At 45.2% G+C, this 19655-nt stretch overlaps 1 protein-coding gene across 4 annotated transcripts in view; it reads left to right on the top strand.

Annotated features, from left to right (window-relative positions):
- The first annotated feature begins 796 nt into the window (after positions 1-796).
- Positions 797-19655, top strand: part of WDR11 (WD repeat domain 11) — a 131232-nt gene continuing 112373 nt past the window's right edge. For all 4 annotated transcript variants that reach the window (XM_040436021.1, XM_040436022.1, XM_040436023.1 and 1 more), the window contains exons 1-2: positions 797-969; positions 15983-16094. In XM_040436021.1, coding sequence (XP_040291955.1) covers positions 884-969; positions 15983-16094 — 198 coding nt within the window. In that variant the 5' untranslated portion in view covers positions 797-883. The remainder of the gene's footprint in view (positions 970-15982; positions 16095-19655) is intronic.

A 19655-nucleotide genomic window follows, 5' to 3' on the forward strand; every position in this document is an offset into this window, starting at 1 on the left:
CGCTCTCTCCCCGTCTGGGCTCACCGCATTTCTACTCCAGTTTCCCGGCATACAAAAGTCACAAACTTTGGAGCAAGTGCCGTTTTGCTTCAAAATTGGCGACTTTTTTACACCACTCTCAGCCCAAAAGGGGTGTCATTTGAAAAAGAGGGTATAGTTTGGTAACCTAATTAATTTGATGCCACATTTATCATTGCGACTTTCTAGTGTAGGAAAAAAACGAAGAGGCATTTCTAGAAAGTTTAAAGATTTGGTGAATTTAAAGAGCATTGTGCCACTTGTGATAAACGAGAAACATCTTTCACCAACTCAAAGTGTAAGCAAAAAGTCTATGGCTCGGGAAGGGACTGGTAATTAACCCCTTCTTCTGCAGGGCAGTGTTTGCGCCTGGAGACAGAAGCATTATTTGCCAGCAGCTGTTGACTGACCTTGTGTATGAAAACCAAGCACCATTGCCCATAGAAACCAACCAAAAGCTAGCAATTGTCCCCAAGCAGCCTGGAAAATGAGACATGGGCTTGGAGGGAGATAAAGGTCACTACTTGTGTGGAAAGTAGAGCTATGAAATATTCCTATAAAGTCTACACAACTACAGTTGTTCATAAAACACTTCTTTTTGAACAAGCATTTTTTTAAAACAAATATATGCAATGAAAAAAAAAAAAAAAAAAGTAAAAGTCTGAAAGCAAAGATAAACCTAAAGGCCATGACTTCCCATACCAAGTATGGCCGCCGCAGCTTCAGCGCCTCTGACGTCACCGCTGCCCGGAAGTACATGCGTGATTCGTGACAGGACCAGGACGTGCCTTGTGAACATGGAGGCCGGGTCCCGGTCAGCTGTCATGTAATAGAGTTCGTTATCATTCCTTCCTCTCGTCCGGCCATGATTCCCTTTACCGTGAACATTAAGCTGTCCACCCGGACGCTCACCGGAGCTCTCACCGTGCACAACAAGGGGGCGCTAGACTGGTGAGTGACTGCATGGGGGCGGCTGTGGAGAGTAAGAGCTGGAGGACTACAAGTGCCAGCCTGATCTGCACTGGAGGAGGAGGGGGTGTGATACCTGTGTGAGGACACTATGAGGTGGGTGAGGGCAGTGCCAACAGTATGGGGGTACTTAGGTGCAGTAAAAGGGGGGCAAGAATGTGACAAACTTATTCAGAGGCCTGTACTTCTTCACCTGGAATGAGATACTGATGACCTGTCCTCTGGATAGGTCATCAGTATCAGAGCGGTGGGGGTCTGACATCTGGCACCCCCGCCAATCAGCTTGTAGCAGTGGATGGAGCTGGAAGCAGAAGGCGCCATCCATTGTGTAGTGGCCGTGCCAGGGTACTGCAGCTCAGCTCCTATTCAAGTCACTAGAAGCTGAGCTGCAGTACACCAGTGGCGGAAACTATACAGCGGACAAGTCCTTCTGCTTCTGGCTCCATCCACTGTCCTCTGCCGCCAACAGCTGACAAGTGAGAGTTTCAGACCACCACCAGTGTGACAGGTCACCAATATCTAATTCAAGGAGAGGCATCATAATAATGCCCTTATGGAGCTAAGCTGCAGTGTAAAGCAAGACAATGTGTCTGTACATCAGTGCATGGAGCTGACACAGAGACACTTACTGTACCTGAGTGCACAGAGCAGGGCATGGCGGCGTTACACTGTGTCGGTGACTGAGAGGGTGAAGATTCAGGTTCATCTGCAGAGCTGAACTGAGGGTTCAGAACTGGAAATGAGGGGTTCACTTCACACCTTAAACACATATTACTGACAGCACAGTCACTTCTCACCTTAAGGGCTCATTCAGACGGCCGTATGCTGTCCGCAAAAATACTGAATGCTATCCGTTTTTTTGCGGATCCGCAAAAAAACGGATCTGCAAAAAAACGGATAGCATTCAGTATTTTTGCGGACCCATAGACTTCAATGGGGCCATGTCCTGATTTTCACGGACAAGTATAGGACATGTTTCATTTTTTTTGCGGATCCGCAAAAAAACGGATAGCATTCAGTATTTTTGCGGACAGCATACGGCCGTCTGAATGAGCCCTAAGTCATAGTTTCCGCAGAAGTCACTCTCATCATCCTCTACACTGTCACTCTCATCATCCTCTACACTGTCACTCTCATCATCCTCTACACTGTCACTTGCAAGTTGCTTACAGAGGAATGAAATCCCAACTCCCGTGGCACAGGGCACTAAAGTTTCTCTGCTGGGCGCTAGGCAAGCCAATCAGCAGCAGGCTCTGCGAGCACCGCTAATGCTGATTAGACAGCCCAGCACCCAGCAGCGAGACAACATAGAGCGCTAGTCGGGACTCTTGCGGGTGCAGTGCTAGCCACTGATGATGTGCTGAGTAAAGGGAGGCCCCGAGGACAGGACAAAGGAAGCAGGGAGTTGAGAAGCGGAGCCTGAGCCCCGAGCAGCGAGTCAAGACAGGAGCGAGAATTAAGAGTAATTAGGAGGAGGGGCTTTTTGTCCAATATCGGGCCCCCCTCCTCCAGGGGCCCCATAGCAGCATGGATCCGGCGCCCCTTACTAATGAAGTGGCAGATCGAGCGTGCACATAGGGACTGCTGGAGATAGACGAGTACAATGCTCAGCTATTTCTAGAAGTCCCATAGACACTGAATGAAGCAGAAGGGAACATGGTTGACCTACAATTCCATTTCTTTGGGGACACAGGATTCCCATTCTCATGATCATGGGGGACCCAGCAGTCCCCACCGATCAGATACTTATCCCCTATCCTGTAGGTAGGGGATACAAAAATAAGCTGAGCAGTAAAACCAAGAAAGCCATCACTATCTGATCAGCAGGATCCGACACCCTGCACCCCCATCCAGTTGACTATGAAGATTGATAAAGAGGCTCAGACACACCACTACTTAATATACACTGACTTCTTTATTAACTGCAAGGTATCAAATGTACAGTAGTAGATGTTTTCATTAGAAGTCAGGGCACTAGTCTTAAATGTGGCCCTGTTGATGATGGGGCTTTGACTCATGAAGAGTCGGGGCCTTCAGCACTCAGGAGAGGAAAAACCCCCAGTGGAGGAAACCTCTAGGGAACCATGGCTGAAGGACTGCCCTTCCCCTAGGCGGTGGAGGAAAACAATGTCACATGACAAGGACGGTAGATTTTTCCTTCAATCAATGGTAAATGTGTGTTGACTTCTGCAGAGACCAAGCCTGGAATCTGCCTTTTGATGCAGCAGGAAACTCACTTCTTCGGTGAATACATCTGACTGCGGAAAGTCCGGTGAATGACAAGTCCAGTGGTGAATGCAGAGACCGAGCCCGGAATCTGCCTCTTAATGCAGCAGGAAACTCACTTCTTTGGTGAATACATCTGTCTGCGGAAAGTCCGGTGAATGTCAAGTCCAGTGGTGAATGCAGAGACCGAGCCCGGAATCTGCCTCTTAATGCAGCAGGAAACTCACTTCTTTGGTGAATACATCTGTCTGCGGAAAGTCCGGTGAATGTCAAGTCCAGTGGTGAATGCAGAGACCGAGCCCGGAATCTGCCTCTTAATGCAGCAGGAAACTCACTTCTTTGGTGAATACATCTGTCTGCGGAAAGTCCGGTGAATGTCAAGTCCAGTGGTTATTGCAGAGACCAAGCCTGGAATCTGCCTTTGGTGCAGCAGGAAACTCACTTCTTTAGTGAATACGTCTGACTGCAGAAAGTCCGGTGGGTGAGTGCAGAGACCGAGCCCGGAATCTGCCTCTTGCTGAAGCGCAGGTCATCTGATCCTGACATGGTGGCCACCATGTCGTTGACTTGTGGTAGAGTCATCACCTCCAGCTGTATCCCATATTCATTGCCAGGACACAGCGAGACCCCCACTCTGGTACAGTGATCTGCAGATGTGAAAAATATAACTAATTATGACTGAACATGGAGCAGCGGAAAGTTACATGTAAGTGACACACAATTTACTCCCGGTCACTGTGTGTCATTGTAATCCCTTTAACTGTATTAAACTTGGGTCCGTGTTTCTAACAGCGATTGTCATTGACTGTTATAGCTGTTATTCTTGTTCAGGGACCCACTGCTGTATCCAAATCGCCAAAACCCCTGCTTTCTTGCACACTTCTATAGTTAAAAATCTGGGACCCATTGCTCAAGGTGATCTACATATTAAAGGGACTCTGTCACCACTTTCTAACCCCCCCTTTTCAAAGTATTGTTATCTGCATGGCGCCCCTGTGATTATAAATGTGTTGTTAGAAGTTAAATTCGCCGTCTCCTTTTGATAAAAAGAGCTTTTATCTAACCTGTCAATCTTCTTGATAAGGTGCCCAGGGCGTTTCTTTTCGTCTCAATCTGCCGCCCGCCGCCGCCACCGTTGGTGCCCAGCTCCTCCCCTCATGCTTTCAGCGCCGCCTGAATGTAATCAAATACGCCTCCGGCTCTCTCTGTGCCCCCTCCTCCTTTTCAAAGATCCCGCGCGTGCGCACAGGGCTGTGCCTGATGCGCCCGTGCGGACTTTTACAATCAGCCTCATTGAGCGAAGTGCGCATGCGCGCACTTCGCTCAACCTCCTCATCAGACGAGCACTGCAGCAGGCTGCAGTGCTCGTCTGATGAGGAGGTTGAGCGAAGTGCGCGCATGCGCACTTCGCTCAATGAGGCTGATTGTAAATGTCCGCACGGGCGCATCAGGCACAGCCCTGTGCGCACGCGCGGGATCTTTGAAAAGGAGGAGGGGGCACAGAGAGAGCCGGAGGCGTATTTGATTACATTCAGGCGGCGCTGAAAGCATGAGGGGAGGAGCTGGGCACCAACGGTGGCGGCGGCGGGCGGCAGATTGAGACGAAAAGAAACGCCCTGGGCACCTTATCAAGAAGATTGACAGGTTAGATAAAAGCTCTTTTTATCAAAAGGAGACGGCGAATTTAACTTCTAACAACACATTTATAATCACAGGGGCGCCATGCAGATAACAATACTTTGAAAAGGGGGGGTTAGAAAGTGGTGACAGAGTCCCTTTAAGGTCAATTGGGAACTCCCCCTAGTGGTGACTGCAGGCAGTTAGAATTTTATCATATATGCCATGTATCAGGCGATTTGGACGAATTTCCACTAATGGCCACTGAGAGAATCTAAACCCTAAATTATTCTGTGTCATCACTCTGGTGCCTCCAGAACTTGGCATCATGTCTGTTATTATTATGAGCTCCTGTCATAAATCACATTACATTTTATGAGTCCTGTAGCAAGGATCTTACCTTATTTAGGGCTCTTTTTGGTTCTTAAGACCAATACCTTCCAGCAGGGGTCACTGGTGAAGATCAGGAGATGGTTTATTCTGCGCCTCCTTTTGTCTCAGACCTCTGGTGATCCGATCTGCTGCAATTGCCTTCTTAACCCCAGGCTGTTTTTATTTCCAGTGGTGACCAGTGGATAGTGCTGTGTCCAAATTATACAGAAAACACCATAAATATCAAGAAGCAGAAAAATCACAAATCATCAATATACCCAATGAAGATACAAGGTCTTCTCATGGATGCAGTCCCTATCATCTGATAGTCTGACACATGTTCCCGGGACACAACTGCCTGATAATCAGGTCTCTGGGACTGAGTTAAAATAATAAATTAGGACACCCCCACATTAATAGGTATAACTATAGACACAGCAAAGTTATGGGGCCCATAGGCTAAAAGGCCAATGTTTGTGGGCATTATCCAGAACCTTTGGTGGTTGTCTAAGTACTTACCACACATACATATATTATCACATGAGAAGACTTTATTACAATCAGTACAGGAAGATGATAAAACTCTGAAAAGTCACTGGTTACTTACCGATGCCAACAAGTCTGTGGGTTCTAGACCTGTACCACGGGTCAGCGGTTGTAATCTGGGGTCAGGTAGAGACTGCAGCTTTGGTGACGTAGAGGATCTAGGTCTGTTTCAGTAATATCAGGCTTCTGGTCAGGGCGATCTCTTGGCCCATCATAGACTCGACATGTCATGAAAGACATGGAGTCGCTAATTGACCTTTTTGGGAAAGCCTGTGATCCTGCCATTCTGCAGGCAGGATATTAGATGGTCTCTCATCACGTTGTGCTGGAAGATTGCCGTGGGTTCACCGTCATCTGCCAGAAACTCAAAGGCAAATGCTATGGCGAACACCCCACAGTCATAGGTGTTTCTCTGCTGATCCACGTTGAGAAATTTTAGATGTTTCAGGGGCTCTTGGACCACTACACTGTAGATGTTATTAATCTGCTGGCAAACAGATAGAGGCAAATTGCTGGTCTTAATGCTGTCGGCCACTAAGATGTCGCCATTTTTGAAGCAGGTGGTCAGCCAGTGCACCCTGTCCTCGTCGTAGTGGATTTGTACGGCCTTATTTAGCACACTGTACCCTGGGAAGAGAATAGCAGCTGCGGGCTGCAGGCCATCAAAGTCTCCAAACTGATTCTGCAGGAGATCCTGGGCCTTGTTAATGATGTCATCAACCAGCATGCCTTCCTGGCCGCTGCTCTTCAGGATGGATAAGTGCTCTGGAGACAAGTTGTTCTGTGCTCTCCAGGTATAGGCCATCTCCACTTGTGGTGTTCCCAGCTCCGGGCTTCCTACATCGTTCGTAGATGGAGCGGACATGTTTTCTGCCGCAGCTCTTTTGGCTGGTGGAAATGTCCCGGACTGACTGTCATTGGAGGTTGGTGCTTTCCTCTTAAGACTGGCTTTGGAAGCTTCACAAGATGCCTTCAAAAGGTCTTCAGCAGACTCAGCCATTTTCTTGTCCTGTTTTTGACGAGTTTTTCTATTACATCGTCGCTTACAGCTCTTTGGTGTTTTTTTAGCAGGTGGTGCTTTGTGGACAAGGAATGGCTCCACAGCATCAGTGTCCCGGGGTCTTTTTTGTGGGGGTTCCCCACTTTCAGTTTTTTCTCCCAGGGACATGCCTTGTGGTATTACGGGCCCCTCATGTGCAACTTTTGGATCAGCAATAAAATTGGTTGGGGTCTTCTCAGCTGTGTCATGGCGGATGACGTGGTTTTTACGTCTTAAGGCAACTGACCTGAAGAAGCTCCTGGCCTTTGTCATGATGGTTGATTTCTTGGCCAGGAAGCTGGAGTTCCTCATCAAAGTTCTCCATTTTTGATTCAATTTCCTGAATCTGGTCAGAAGGAATGAGCCAATCGACATGCAGGATGAGAGAGAGTTGACCAGCAGCCGCCGATCAACATAGCGCCAACGCCTATGAATCCTCATGATGGCGTCCAATCTTCTTTCTGAAGTTGTGAGCATCCAAACATGGAGTCACACCTTTTATAAATTCATCATTGTGATGTCATCCAGTGACATCACAGCTGTAGGCCCAGTTCTAGAACATTCTATGCAAATGTGGTGACATCACAATACTGTGCCAGGATGAAGGCCAGATTATTTTAACCACTTAATGGCCAGAGCACCTTATATGTTAATGAACTGAGATATATGGATAGTGTTTGTTTGGATGCAGATTTTCAGTTTTCGAGAATATATTGATTTTTGCCTTTACAGTACATTTTCTGCTTAACATTTTTAGTTTGATTTGGTTGCTCATTATTATTATTTTTTTAATCTGTATAGTTCCAAATGATGCGCCATCAATGATGATAACTAACCCATTAATACAAATATAGGCGGCGGGTGCCGGCAGCAGAATCACATAGCCAGAACCCCGCCTCTATGACAGGGCGCTGCGATTTGCGGCAGTTAGCCCCTCAGGTGCAGCACCTGAGGGGTTAACTGCCGCGGATTGCAGTGCCCTTTCATAGAGGTCGGGTGCCGGCTATGTGATTCTGCCATCGGCACCTGCCTCCCGTATTTGTATTAAACGTTAGTTATCTTCATTGGTGGAGCAGTGCGGCCTCCCCCACCCTCGCCCCCCCCCCAGTATTACAATCATTGGTGGCAGTGGTCACAGAGTCCCCTCCACTCCACCTTATTGGTGGCAGTTCTGATCGGAGCCCCAGCATTTTTATTCTTTATTTTTTATATGGAGCTTGGGAGGTCATATTGGTGCTGTATGGCTGTATTTTTTGGCATTGCTGATGAGTTATAAAGGTTGTACAACAAAAAATGGTCTACATTTTTCGTAACCAGCACCTGGATCTGAATACTTTTGTGATTGCATCTAGTTAGTTATAGATACTGAGTTACAGTTAGGTCCATATATATTTGGACACTGACACACATTTTGTTTTTATTACCTGTTTACTAAAACATGTTCATGTTATAGTTATATAATGGACATAAAGTCCAGACTGGGTATCCACATTAAAATTGGATGAAGGATTTAGGTGTTTCAGCTCCTTTACATGTGGACAGTTCACTCAAAGGCTGTTTCATGGGCAGGTGTGGGCAATTCCTTCATTACTTCATTCTCAATTAAGCACATAAAAGGTCTGGAGTTGATTTGAGGTGTGGTGCTTGCATTTTATAGATTTTGCTGAGAAGTAAACATGCAGTCAAAGGAGCTCTCCATGCAGGTGAAACAAGCCATCCTTCATCTGCGAAAATAGAAGAAACCCATCCGAGAAATTGCTACACTATTAGGAGTGCCAAAATCTACAGTTTGGTACATCCTGAGAAAGAAAAAAAGAAAGAAAGAAAGAAATCAAGCACTGGTGACCTCAACAGTGGTGGATGATGGCAGAATAATTACCATGGTGAAGAGAAGCCCCTTCACAACAGCCAACCAAGTGAACAACACTCTCCAGTATATAGGCGTATCAATATCCAAATCTACCATAAAGAGAAGACTGCATGAAAGTAAATACAGAGGGTTCACTGCACGGTGCAAGCCTCTCATAAGCCTCAAGAATAAGAAGGCTGGATTGGACTTTGCTAAAAAACATCTTAAAAAACAGCACACTTCTGAAAGAACATTCTTTGGACAGATGAAACCAGGATCAACCTCTACCAGAATGATGGAAAGAAAAAAGTATGGCGAAGGCATGGTACAGCTCATGATCCAAAGCATACCACATCATCTGTAAAACATTGTGGAGGCAGTGTAATGGCTTGGGCATGCATGGCTGCCAGTGGCACTGGGGCCCTAGGGTTTATTGATGATGTGACACAGGACAGAAGCAGCCGGATGAGTTCTAGGTTTTTCAGAGACATAATGTGTAGTCAAATCCAGCCAAACTGGTCGGCGTTTCATAATACAGATAGACAATGACCCAAAACATAAAGCCAAACCAACCAGGAGTTTATTAAAGCAAAGAAGTGGAAATGCTTAAATGGCCAAGTCAGTCCCCGGATCTGAACCCAATAGAGCATTTCACTTGTTAAAGACTAAACTTCAGACAGAAAGGCCCAAACTAACATCAACTGAAAACCGCTGCAGTAAAGGCCTGGCAGAGCATTAAAAAGGAGGAAACACAGCGTCTGGTGATGTCCATGAGGTCAAGACTTCAGGCAGTCATTGCCAACAAAGGGTTTTCAGCCAACTATTAGAAATTAACATTTTATTTACAATTATTTAATTTGTCCAATTACTTTTGAGCCCCTGAAATGAAGGGATTGCATTTAAAATATGCTTTAGTTTCTCACATTTTTATGCAATCATTTTGTTCAAACCACTGAAATTAGAAAGTCTGAACTTCAACTGCATCTGAATAGTTTTGTTCAAAATCCATTGTGGTAATGTACAGAACAAAAATTAGAAAAATGTTGTCTCTGGCCAAATATATATGGACCTAACTGTATTTAAAGTGGTTGTCTCATCTTAGACATGTGTGGCATATCGCTAGGATGTGCCACCAATGTCAGATAGGTGTGGTTCCTACCTCTGGGACCCGCACCTATCTCCAGAACAGGACCCCCTGAAGTGAGCGGAGAGCAGACGCTTATGCGTTGCATGTCCTCTGTTCATTTCTATGGGACTGATGAAAATAGCCGAGCACTGGCTCAGCTACCTTTTGGCAGTCCCATGGAAGTGAATGGAGCACTGGCCGCATTTGCGCGGTGCGATCTCCATTTATTTACTAGGGCATTTCTGAAAATAGCCTAGCGTGCTTGCTCGGATCTTTTCGAACCTCCAATAGATATGAATGGAGAGCTCTCCTTCACTTTTTGGGTCCCATCTCTAAAATGTGCGTCTATCTGACATTGATGGCCTATCCTAGTCATATGCCATCCAAGTCTGAGATGGCACAACCCCATTAATAGAATGTATCTATATAGCGCCACCTGCTGTTTGTTCTTTTCCTTATTTCTCTGTCCACCTGAGTGGTCGCACATGCTCAGTTCCATCCGTTACCTGCCACCAGCTATATTTACTGTTAGAGGGACACACCCCCTCTGTCAGCTTGATCTAAATCTAGCAGAGCAATTGGAGCATTGAAGGGGGAGATCTCTGATACATGTGAGGTGCAGGGCTGGTTCTAGCTTGTGAGGCTAAAAAAGAGAACAATTGAAAGGCCATGATGTGTATGTAACCAATATGTTATGTTACTATTAGGTGGTGCCAGGTTGGCGTTTCCTCCTGGCAATCGCCTGCTCGCTATCAGTGGAGACCGCTGTTATTACTCCACAGCATGGGGAGCAGCGAGTGTTATGCCATCGCTCGTCCCCCTACTGTCTAGTGGTTTGCTGGCGGCCCATCGCTATTAGACAGCATAATCTGCCGCTGGCAAACAATGATTTTTAAGCATGGCGCCATTTCTTTAGGGCATCAGCCCAATTGAACCAGCAAATTCCTATATCTTCTCACTGATATCCAAGTCTTAAATCAGAAATCCAAATCCAGCAAAAAATAAGACCCTTAAAAACATTATACTTTAATTCAGTCAATTAAAAAGTTATACCCCTCTAGTGTGAGTGGTGATGAACGATCAGTTCATTAGATAATACAATACCAAATGCAAGATACGCAATTCCCTACCAAAAGATACAAAAAGACATATAACAACCAAGCAGTTTTCAAAATACAGTGGGGGGGGGGAGACCTTAACCTAAAGATCACCCTATGATACAACTCAGCCCAGAGACGACCCCTAATGGTGGGGACTCTCTGTCCTCGTACCTAGGCTATAACACCCTCACTGTCCCTCAACGAGTCCGGTTACCCCTAGCGCCCCAACGCGTTTCCCCCATACAATGGGTTCCTCAGGGGGTCAATACAGTAGGTGGATTATACTCAGCTTGTAAATCACCAATCACCAGGGGTATAAACACGGTACCCACTCTATAAGCACTACTTAGGGTGTTTTAACCCTTTGCCACAGCCTTTATTCTTCTGGACTCCAGCCCTCCTCCTCTCCTCTACCCAGTGCGGCTCATCCAGTTCTCTGAAGAAGGCAAACTGCCGAGAACGTTCAGTAATTTTTACTGGATACCCGCGTGTTTAATAAACGTAACACTCACTTGAAGTAATCCAGTGGAGTACAGGAGTTTCATTTTCTACCATTGCTACTCGGCCTGGGTACCGTCTCCTGCTACCCACATAATTACTCAATTGGATTGTCACCTGACCTTTGAATAATTGTAAGAATGCTTAGGCCCCTTTCACACGGGCAAGTATTCCACGCGGATGCGATGTGGGAGATGAACGCATTGCACCCGCACTGAATACCGACCCATTCATTTCTATGGGGCTGTTCACATGAGCGGTGATTTTCACTCATCAGCATGCTCTATATTCAACGTTTTTCACGCAACGCAGGCCCCATAGAAGTGAATGGGGCTGCGTGAAAATCGCAAGCATCCACAAGCAAGTGCGGATGCGGTGCGATTTTCACGCACGGTTGCTAGGAGACGATCGGGATGGAGACCCGATCATTATTATTTTCCCTTATAACATGGTTATAAGGGAAAATAATAGCATTCTGAATACAGAATGCTTAGTACAATAGCGCTGGAGGGGTTTAAAAAAATTTAACTCACCTTAGTCCACTTGATCGCGGCCCGGCATCTCCTTCTGTCTCCTTTGCTGAACAGGACCTGTGGTGAGCATTAATTACAGGTAAAGGACCTTTGGTGACGTCACTCCGGTCATCACATGATCTTTTACCATGGTGATGGATCATGTGATGACCGGAGTGACGTCGCCAAAGGTCCTTTACCTGTAATTAATGCTCACCACAGGTCCTGTTCAGCAAAGGAGACAGAGGGAGATGCCGGGCCGCGATCAAGTGGACTAAGGTGAGTTGAATTATTATTATTTTTTTAACCCCTCCAGCGCTAGTTTACTATGCATTCTGTATTCAGAATGCTATTATTTTCCCTTATAACTATGTTATAAGGGGAAATAATACAATCTACAGAACACCGATCCCAAGCCCGAACTTCTGTGAAGAGGTTCGGGTTTGGGTACCAAATATGCGCGATTTTTCTCACGCGAGTGCAAAACGCATTACAATGTTTTGCACTCTCGCGGAAAAATCGCGGGTGTTCCCGCAACGCACCCGCACATTTTCCCGCAACGCCCGTGTGAACCCAGCCTTAAACATCACAATTGCCCAAATGCTCGTTCATCGGACAATCGGCGGCGGTATTACACTGCAAGATGATCGCTAACGAGCTAAAAAATCTGCAGGTGTGATACAGGCTATACTGAAGCATTGTGTGCTGGGAGCTAACTGCTTATCACATACTGGTTATAATCTTATTTCTAGTGTCGCCTTGAGTTCCAGAATGACAAGACTATAGTACTGTATGTAGTGAGCGCTACGTCACTATGTGGCGGTAATGGAGCAGGAATTTTTGCTCCAGCTTGTTGTACTTTGTTCTCTTATCACTTCAGCAGTCAGATAATGAGCAAAAGAAATGGCAGGAAAACTCCTATATCTATATAAAGCCTTCTCCGGCACAGATGAACTAACGCTCTGGCTTGTCAGCAATCTTCACGCATGGATTGCTTTGGTAATATGCACAGCTTGTAGTATAGGGAGATGGATTAGCAGCATGAATCCAATAGACATGCTGCCATTGTGGGGTGCAGTGGCCATAATGGACTCTGGACCCTTTTTTTTGTAATATGTAATTTTCTTTAATATGATTTTTAGTGAGTAAAACTCTCATCTCCATTAAGAGTGTTACAGGAAGTGCCATCCATTTAATGTATTTTGGTTTATATATTATTATATTCCTATTACGTATTATCTGTAGAGGTAAAAAAACTATTACTGCTGCTCCCATGTGAATTCGTTGCCTCGGCTTTACAGACTCCTGAAAGGCAAATCTGCTAAAATGGTTGTCTGGGTTCTAGATATTGATGATCTAGCTTTAGGATAGGTCACCAGTATCAGAGGGGTGGGCGTCTGACACCCATCAAGGATGGAACCGGAACCACAGCTCCATCCACTGTGTAGTGGTTACATTGAGTTACTCAGCTTCACTTGAATAGGAGTAGAGCTGTTATAACCCAACATGACCACTACACAATATCCATTGTGCTTCTGGCCCCATCCTCCATTTATTTCCGGCAATGGCGGCTGACAGCTGGTTAGTGGGGGTGCTGGGTGTTCGACCCCCACTGATCTGATATTGATAACCAATCACCAATCATTTAGAACCTGGACAACTTGTAACCAAACCCAAGTTCGGGAAATGTTTTTTTACAGTACAAATTAATTTATGAAGTTATTTGCGAAGCAATAACATCGGCTCATCGGAGCCAATATATTCTAATACTGTACAGAGCTCCTGCTCCGTACAGTATTGGAACAAAGTTTTATGCGAGTCGATTTCGGATGTTTCATTCGAAGTCGATTCGCTCATCCCTAATCCTGAGGTCATCAGTACCTTCCCTGCATAACCCCTTTAAGTATGAAGTGATATAGGGCTCTGAAAAGTTTTTGCCTTCAACCTGGCACCACCTCCCTTATTGCTGCGTATTTGTCACAGTGGTACCAATGAGCAATAAAACACAAAATCAGAATGCGGCTGTATAACACAAATAGAACGCAAGTGTCAAAAATGAATAGCTCCTAGATGGGACAAATCCAGACACACAGTTTGTCCCATATTTGTCACAGTGAATAGTGTTTGGCCATGGCAATGACTTGCACTTCACTATTAGGGTCCATTCACAAGTCCATAGTGAATTGCAGACCGCAGTACACCCGGCCGGCACCCCCACAGAACTGCCTATTCTTGTCCACAATTGCGGACAAGAATAGGACATGTTCTATTTTTTTCCGGAGCCGCGGACCGGAAGATCGGCGGCGTGCTCCGAAAATGTGGTGCGGGCAGCACACTGTGTGCTGTCCGCATCTATTCCTGCCCCATAGAGAATGAATGGGTCCACACCCGTTCCGCAATTTGCGGAACGGAAGCTGACCCATTCTGCGGACTTGTGAATGGACCCTTAAGGGGATGTTGTAAAAAAAATAATAATAATAATAATGTGAAAAATAAAAACTTGCTCATTCACAATCCTTTTTGAAGGCTTTCTTTTAAAATGCAACCTGTGAAGAGATTAGGCCATCTAAACCATGGACAGTATGAACTCCTGACAGGCTCCTTGGTTACAGAAAGCTAAGATTTACTCTGAAACGCAGTAGCAGGAATCTTCTCACAGGTTCCCTTTAAAGGTGGTTTATTTGTGATGCATACCTCTTATACTTCCTAATCACCAACGAGATATTCTCATCATCACAGTCACACTTTATACAAGATTGCGTGCTCACATTACATTCAGCACGCATTTTCCTCCCTTCCACCCTGTTTGTACACTCCTACACCCTGCTTGACTGATTGTGAGGCTGCTGTGATCACAGGACTATAGGGATAGATCGATTGGGCTATTAGACTTATCTGCACAAATAAGTGCAGCTTGGTTAATGGCACCTAGCACAGAATACAGCAGATTTATCAGCCCATATTTACTGATACTGTCTAAAAGTATTCGAAAATACAATCTGAGAGCAATATGTTATAGAACAAGAAGAACTGAGCAGAATAGTAAATAGTTTTGTGGGAAAAGATTCAGTATAACTTGTATTTTACTCTTATATTCCTACTCATTCTGGGTTCAGAAGTCCAGAAGGCAGTCCTATTAATGACTGACAGCCTGCCCTCTATGGTTGTCTATACAGAGATCGCTGTCCATCACTGATAGCACCGCCAGAGCCCAGAATGACCAGAACTTTATACCAAGTATTTGTTGGCTTAGTTTACATTTGTTTTTTAAGTGATAACATTTTGGCACATAGGGGTTGATTTATCAAAACTGGTGTCAAAGAAAACTGGCTTAGTTGCCAATAGCAACCAATCAAATTCCACCTTTCATTTATAACAGCTCCTCGTTAAAGCCTTCCCCCATTTCTGGTAAAACCACATTAATTTTGGCTGAGCCAATCCCCCTTTCCTGTCAAATCACAAAAAGTGTCTCAAAGTCTCTAAAATACTTGTGTTGCAATTCATGTATGTCAGTTTTTTGGTACAAATAGCGACAAAATTCAAGATTATTTTGCCCCAAAGTTTCTACCTCTTGCACATGGCATCAGCAGGGAGAAAGTAAAGGACTCCAGTAGATCAAATTTTCCCCTACTTTGCAACATATTGAGTGGTGTTTTCAGCAGCTTGCATACAGCATTTTTGAGTTCTAGATTACAAACTTGGGTTTTATGCAAGTAGAACCATGGAGTAATTCTATGAGTTAATTCATTTCCAACAGGTTGTTAAAAGTTACATTCAGCATCTTACTAGTTATAGCTCATTACTGAGCAAAATATATGCAACTTTATTGGTTATTTAAAGTATTATGCAGCTGCTTATACCCCTTATGGCTCCATAGTTTGGGAGCATTACAGTTCAAGAGTCTGAGACAGGCTAGTGGCGGCCACGTTGGTTGCCACCAAAGGAGGCAATATGGACAATCACAATACATTAGTAAGTGCCTTGTAATAACTTTCTCTACATGATAAATGCCATTTGCTGAAGTGAGACAACAACTTTAATGCTTTACATACTTTACATTTTTTATTTATTTTTCCTTTTCTGTTGGATCTAATAGTGCTTTCTTCACAGGGGTTGTCAAGGTCTAATTGCTTATGGCTGTCACTCTCTGGTTCTTGTGGTGGACCCCAGCACCGCACAGACACTTCAGGTCCTAGAAAAACACAAATCGGACGTAGTCAAGGTAAGCAGTGCAGCTCGGCTAGTTGTGAGATGCCACAGTTTTGCTCATTACACAAAAAAGGAAGTCATTTTAAGGTTGAGCTATTATGAATTCATCTTCATGGACCATGTGTGTACATGGGGATAAGTACATTTTCACGTGGCGTGGAGTGTGGTTTTGAAGGCTGCGTACACACATGGAAACAAAAGTCTGTATTGCTTCAGTGCATCTAAAGTAAAAATGAAGCAAAAGTAAACAGTTTCAGTCTACATCTCCTGTGATTTCCATGATAACTGACTACAAGGAGTGTGACTGCAGGATCATTTGTATTCTCTGATGATGGAGACGCTGAGGTCTGCACTGGAGCCAAAAGAACATTTACAAAATCCTTCATTGTTTATATATTATGCATTTCACTTGGAAAGGTGAACAAAACTGTGGACACATGGAGCACTACTCTATAGATCTGTCCAGTTAATGAGGTTGTTTCCCCTGTACAAGGTAGACATTAAATGTAGTGGGAGTACAGATGTGTAACCTCTGTTTCTTTTTATTTAATAATTTTACGCACTTATATAGCGCTACTATATTCCACAGCACTTTACAGACATTATAAGTAGTTGCTGTCCCCAATGGGGCTCACAATCTAAGGTCCCTATCAGTATGTCTTTGAAGTGTGGGAGGAAACCGAAGTACCCGGAGGAAATGGGGGGGGAGAACATACAAACTCCATGCAGATGTTGTCCATGGTCAGATTTGAACCTAGGACCCCAGCACTGCAAGGCAACAGTACTAACCACTGAGCCAGTGTGCTGCCCACCATTCCTTCTCACTGTGGTGCTGCATTGAGGACCTGAGGCTCGGGACCCCCATGTTAGTGAGTGATGGGAGTCCTTTTGGTGGGACATTTATTGCTGATGCTGTGGATAAGTGCTGATGCTGTGGATCCATTGTGGTACAACCCCTTTAACACGTTAAGGTCCTTGGACGAGAATGCTCATCTTAACTAGCCGGTACTTCAGGCACTAGGACGAGCATTCTCGTCCTAGTGTTAACACGCTGCCCCACACGCGCTGCCGCGATTAGCAGCAGGGGCCCAGCTGATACTGACAGCTGGTCCACTGCTGTATCTAACAGAATCAGTGAAAACACAGATGTCGGCAGATTAACCCCCTGTATGCAGCTTGTATATCTCCAACGGGTCCCAGTGCTGCGGTGACGGGACCCGATGGTTGCTATGGCAGCCCCGATGCCTTCAAAGACATCGGGACTGCTAGCTACGGAAGCCCAGGAGATCCAGCCCCCATGCTGGGTCTCCTAGGCAACTGTCAGCATCTTACAGTGTAAGACACTGACAGTTCAATACAGCACAATACAAATGTATTGTGCTGAATTGAAACAGGGATCAGACCCTGAATTGTTGAAGTCCCATAGTGGGACAAAAAATAAAGTTAAAAAATAAGTTAAAAAAATTAAGTTTTATAAAATAAATGTAAAAGTTTCAAGTAAAAAAAAAAAAAAAAGCGCCCTTTTCCCAAAATAAAGTAAAAAATATTAGGTATCGCCACATCCGTATCGACTGACTCTATAAAAATATCACATGACCTAACCCCTCAGGTGAACACCGTAAAAAAATAAAAATAAAAACGATGTAAAAAAAGCCATTTTCACCTTACATCACTAAAAGTGCAACACCAAGCGATCAAAAAGGCGTATGCCCCCCAAAATAGTACCAAGCTAACTGTCACCTCATCCCGCAAAAAATGATACCCTACCTAAGACAATCGCCCAAAAGATAAAAAAAAACCTATGGCTTTCAGACTGTGGAGACACTAAAACATGATTTTTTTTTGTTTCAAAAATGCTGTTATTGTGTAAAATTTAAATAAATTAGAAAAAGGTATTCGGTATCGCCGCGTCTGTAAGAACCTGCTGTATAAAAATATCACATGACGTTACATTTAAAATAAAAAGTGTGTCAAAAAAGCAATTTTTTGTCACTTTACATCATAAAAAGTGTAATACCAAGTGATCAAAAAGTCATATGCACCCTAAAATAGTACCAATCAAAACTCATACCGAAAAAAATGAGCCCCTTCATAAGACAGTCGCCCAAAAAATTAATATTGAGTTTTGTTTGGCAGTTAACCCTTGCTTTGTTAGTGGATTTTTTTTTAAAATTAAAATGGAAAATCTGGGGTGTGGCCTGGTCGGACATGTGAACGGACGTGCTTGCGGGGAGCTCCTGACCTGCCGTCTGCTATCCTGAGGAATCCTCCATCTGCAGTGAGTGTTGCTGCTCCGGACAGCGCTGGGAGACGCCGGGGAGTGTACGGAACCTGCAGGAAACATTATGACCTGCACTGGCAAGAAGGAGAGTGAGCTGAGAGAAGCCGGGACTTCCACGCCGGTCAAGCAAGACGGCGCCGCATCGGACGTGCGGGCCGCGGATGTGGCGGCCCGCCTGGGTAAATATGCCTGTACAGCCTCTGCAATACCTCCCTCTGATGTGCCTGTTCCACCCCCAGCTATCTCTGGGGAGACATCCCTGTGTCAGCCAGCCTTTGCAATGGGGCCTACTCATGGGGGTTTAGTCAGGAGAAATGGCTGAAGCTGCAGCCTCTGTCCCCTTAGCTCCACCTACTGGCCCTGCATCTATGTGTATCCAGCATGGACAGCCTGCTAATGGCACTGGTGAGCCCACATCCAAAGATATCTTTAATGCTGTACAGCAGTGCAGCAGTTTGCTTGCTCTTCTTACTACTAACATGGGCAGCCTGCAAGAGAATGTGTCCTTTCTTCGTCAAGACCTTAAAAAAGTCACTGACAGGATGGCTGAGTTTGAAGTCAGAGTGGGCACCCGGGAGGACCAGTTGCCTCCTGTTAAAAGGGATCTGGGCAGGATTATTCATAATGTGACCCTGTTGATGTAAAAAACGGACGATTTAGAGAACTGATCAAGGAGGAACAACCTCCGTTTGGTGGGCGTCCCCGAGAAGGCAGAAGGTCCTGATCCGGTGATTTTTTTTTGGAAGACTGGCTTACACTTAAATTTGGCAAGGACTCGTTATCCAGGATGTTTGCTATTGAAAGGGCGCACAGAGTGCCATTCCGCGCTCCACCACCAGGGCCCCCACCTCGTCCAGTTTTAATGAAGTTGCTACACTTCAGGGACAGAGATGCTATTCTTAAGAAAGCGAGAGACCTCCCTGAGCTATTGATTAATAGAAATAAAATCGCGATTTATCCGGATTTCTCTGCTGAGGTCCAACGGAAGAGAGTCAAGTTCCTGGATGTGAAGCGTCGCCTCCGGAATCTACAACTTCCGTACTCTATGCTGTATCCCGCCAAGCTTCGAGTGGTGGCGCATGGAGAAGTCTGCTTCTTTGATACTCCTTTAGAGGCGGCGCAGTGGATCGACGCCAATGAATCGTCGCTCAAGAACTCGGCAACTGTGGGATGAGTGTCCTGCCTCTGCCAGCGATGGGACACGTGAGCTATGCTGAAAATATTATGGGACGCGCCTGATATGTTTTGCATAATATTGCTTTACGTATAGGATGTACCTCCTTCTTGCCTAAT

This window comes from Bufo bufo, chromosome 6 (assembly GCF_905171765.1).
Source record: "Bufo bufo chromosome 6, aBufBuf1.1, whole genome shotgun sequence".
NCBI classification, from domain to species: domain Eukaryota; kingdom Metazoa; phylum Chordata; class Amphibia; order Anura; family Bufonidae; genus Bufo; species Bufo bufo.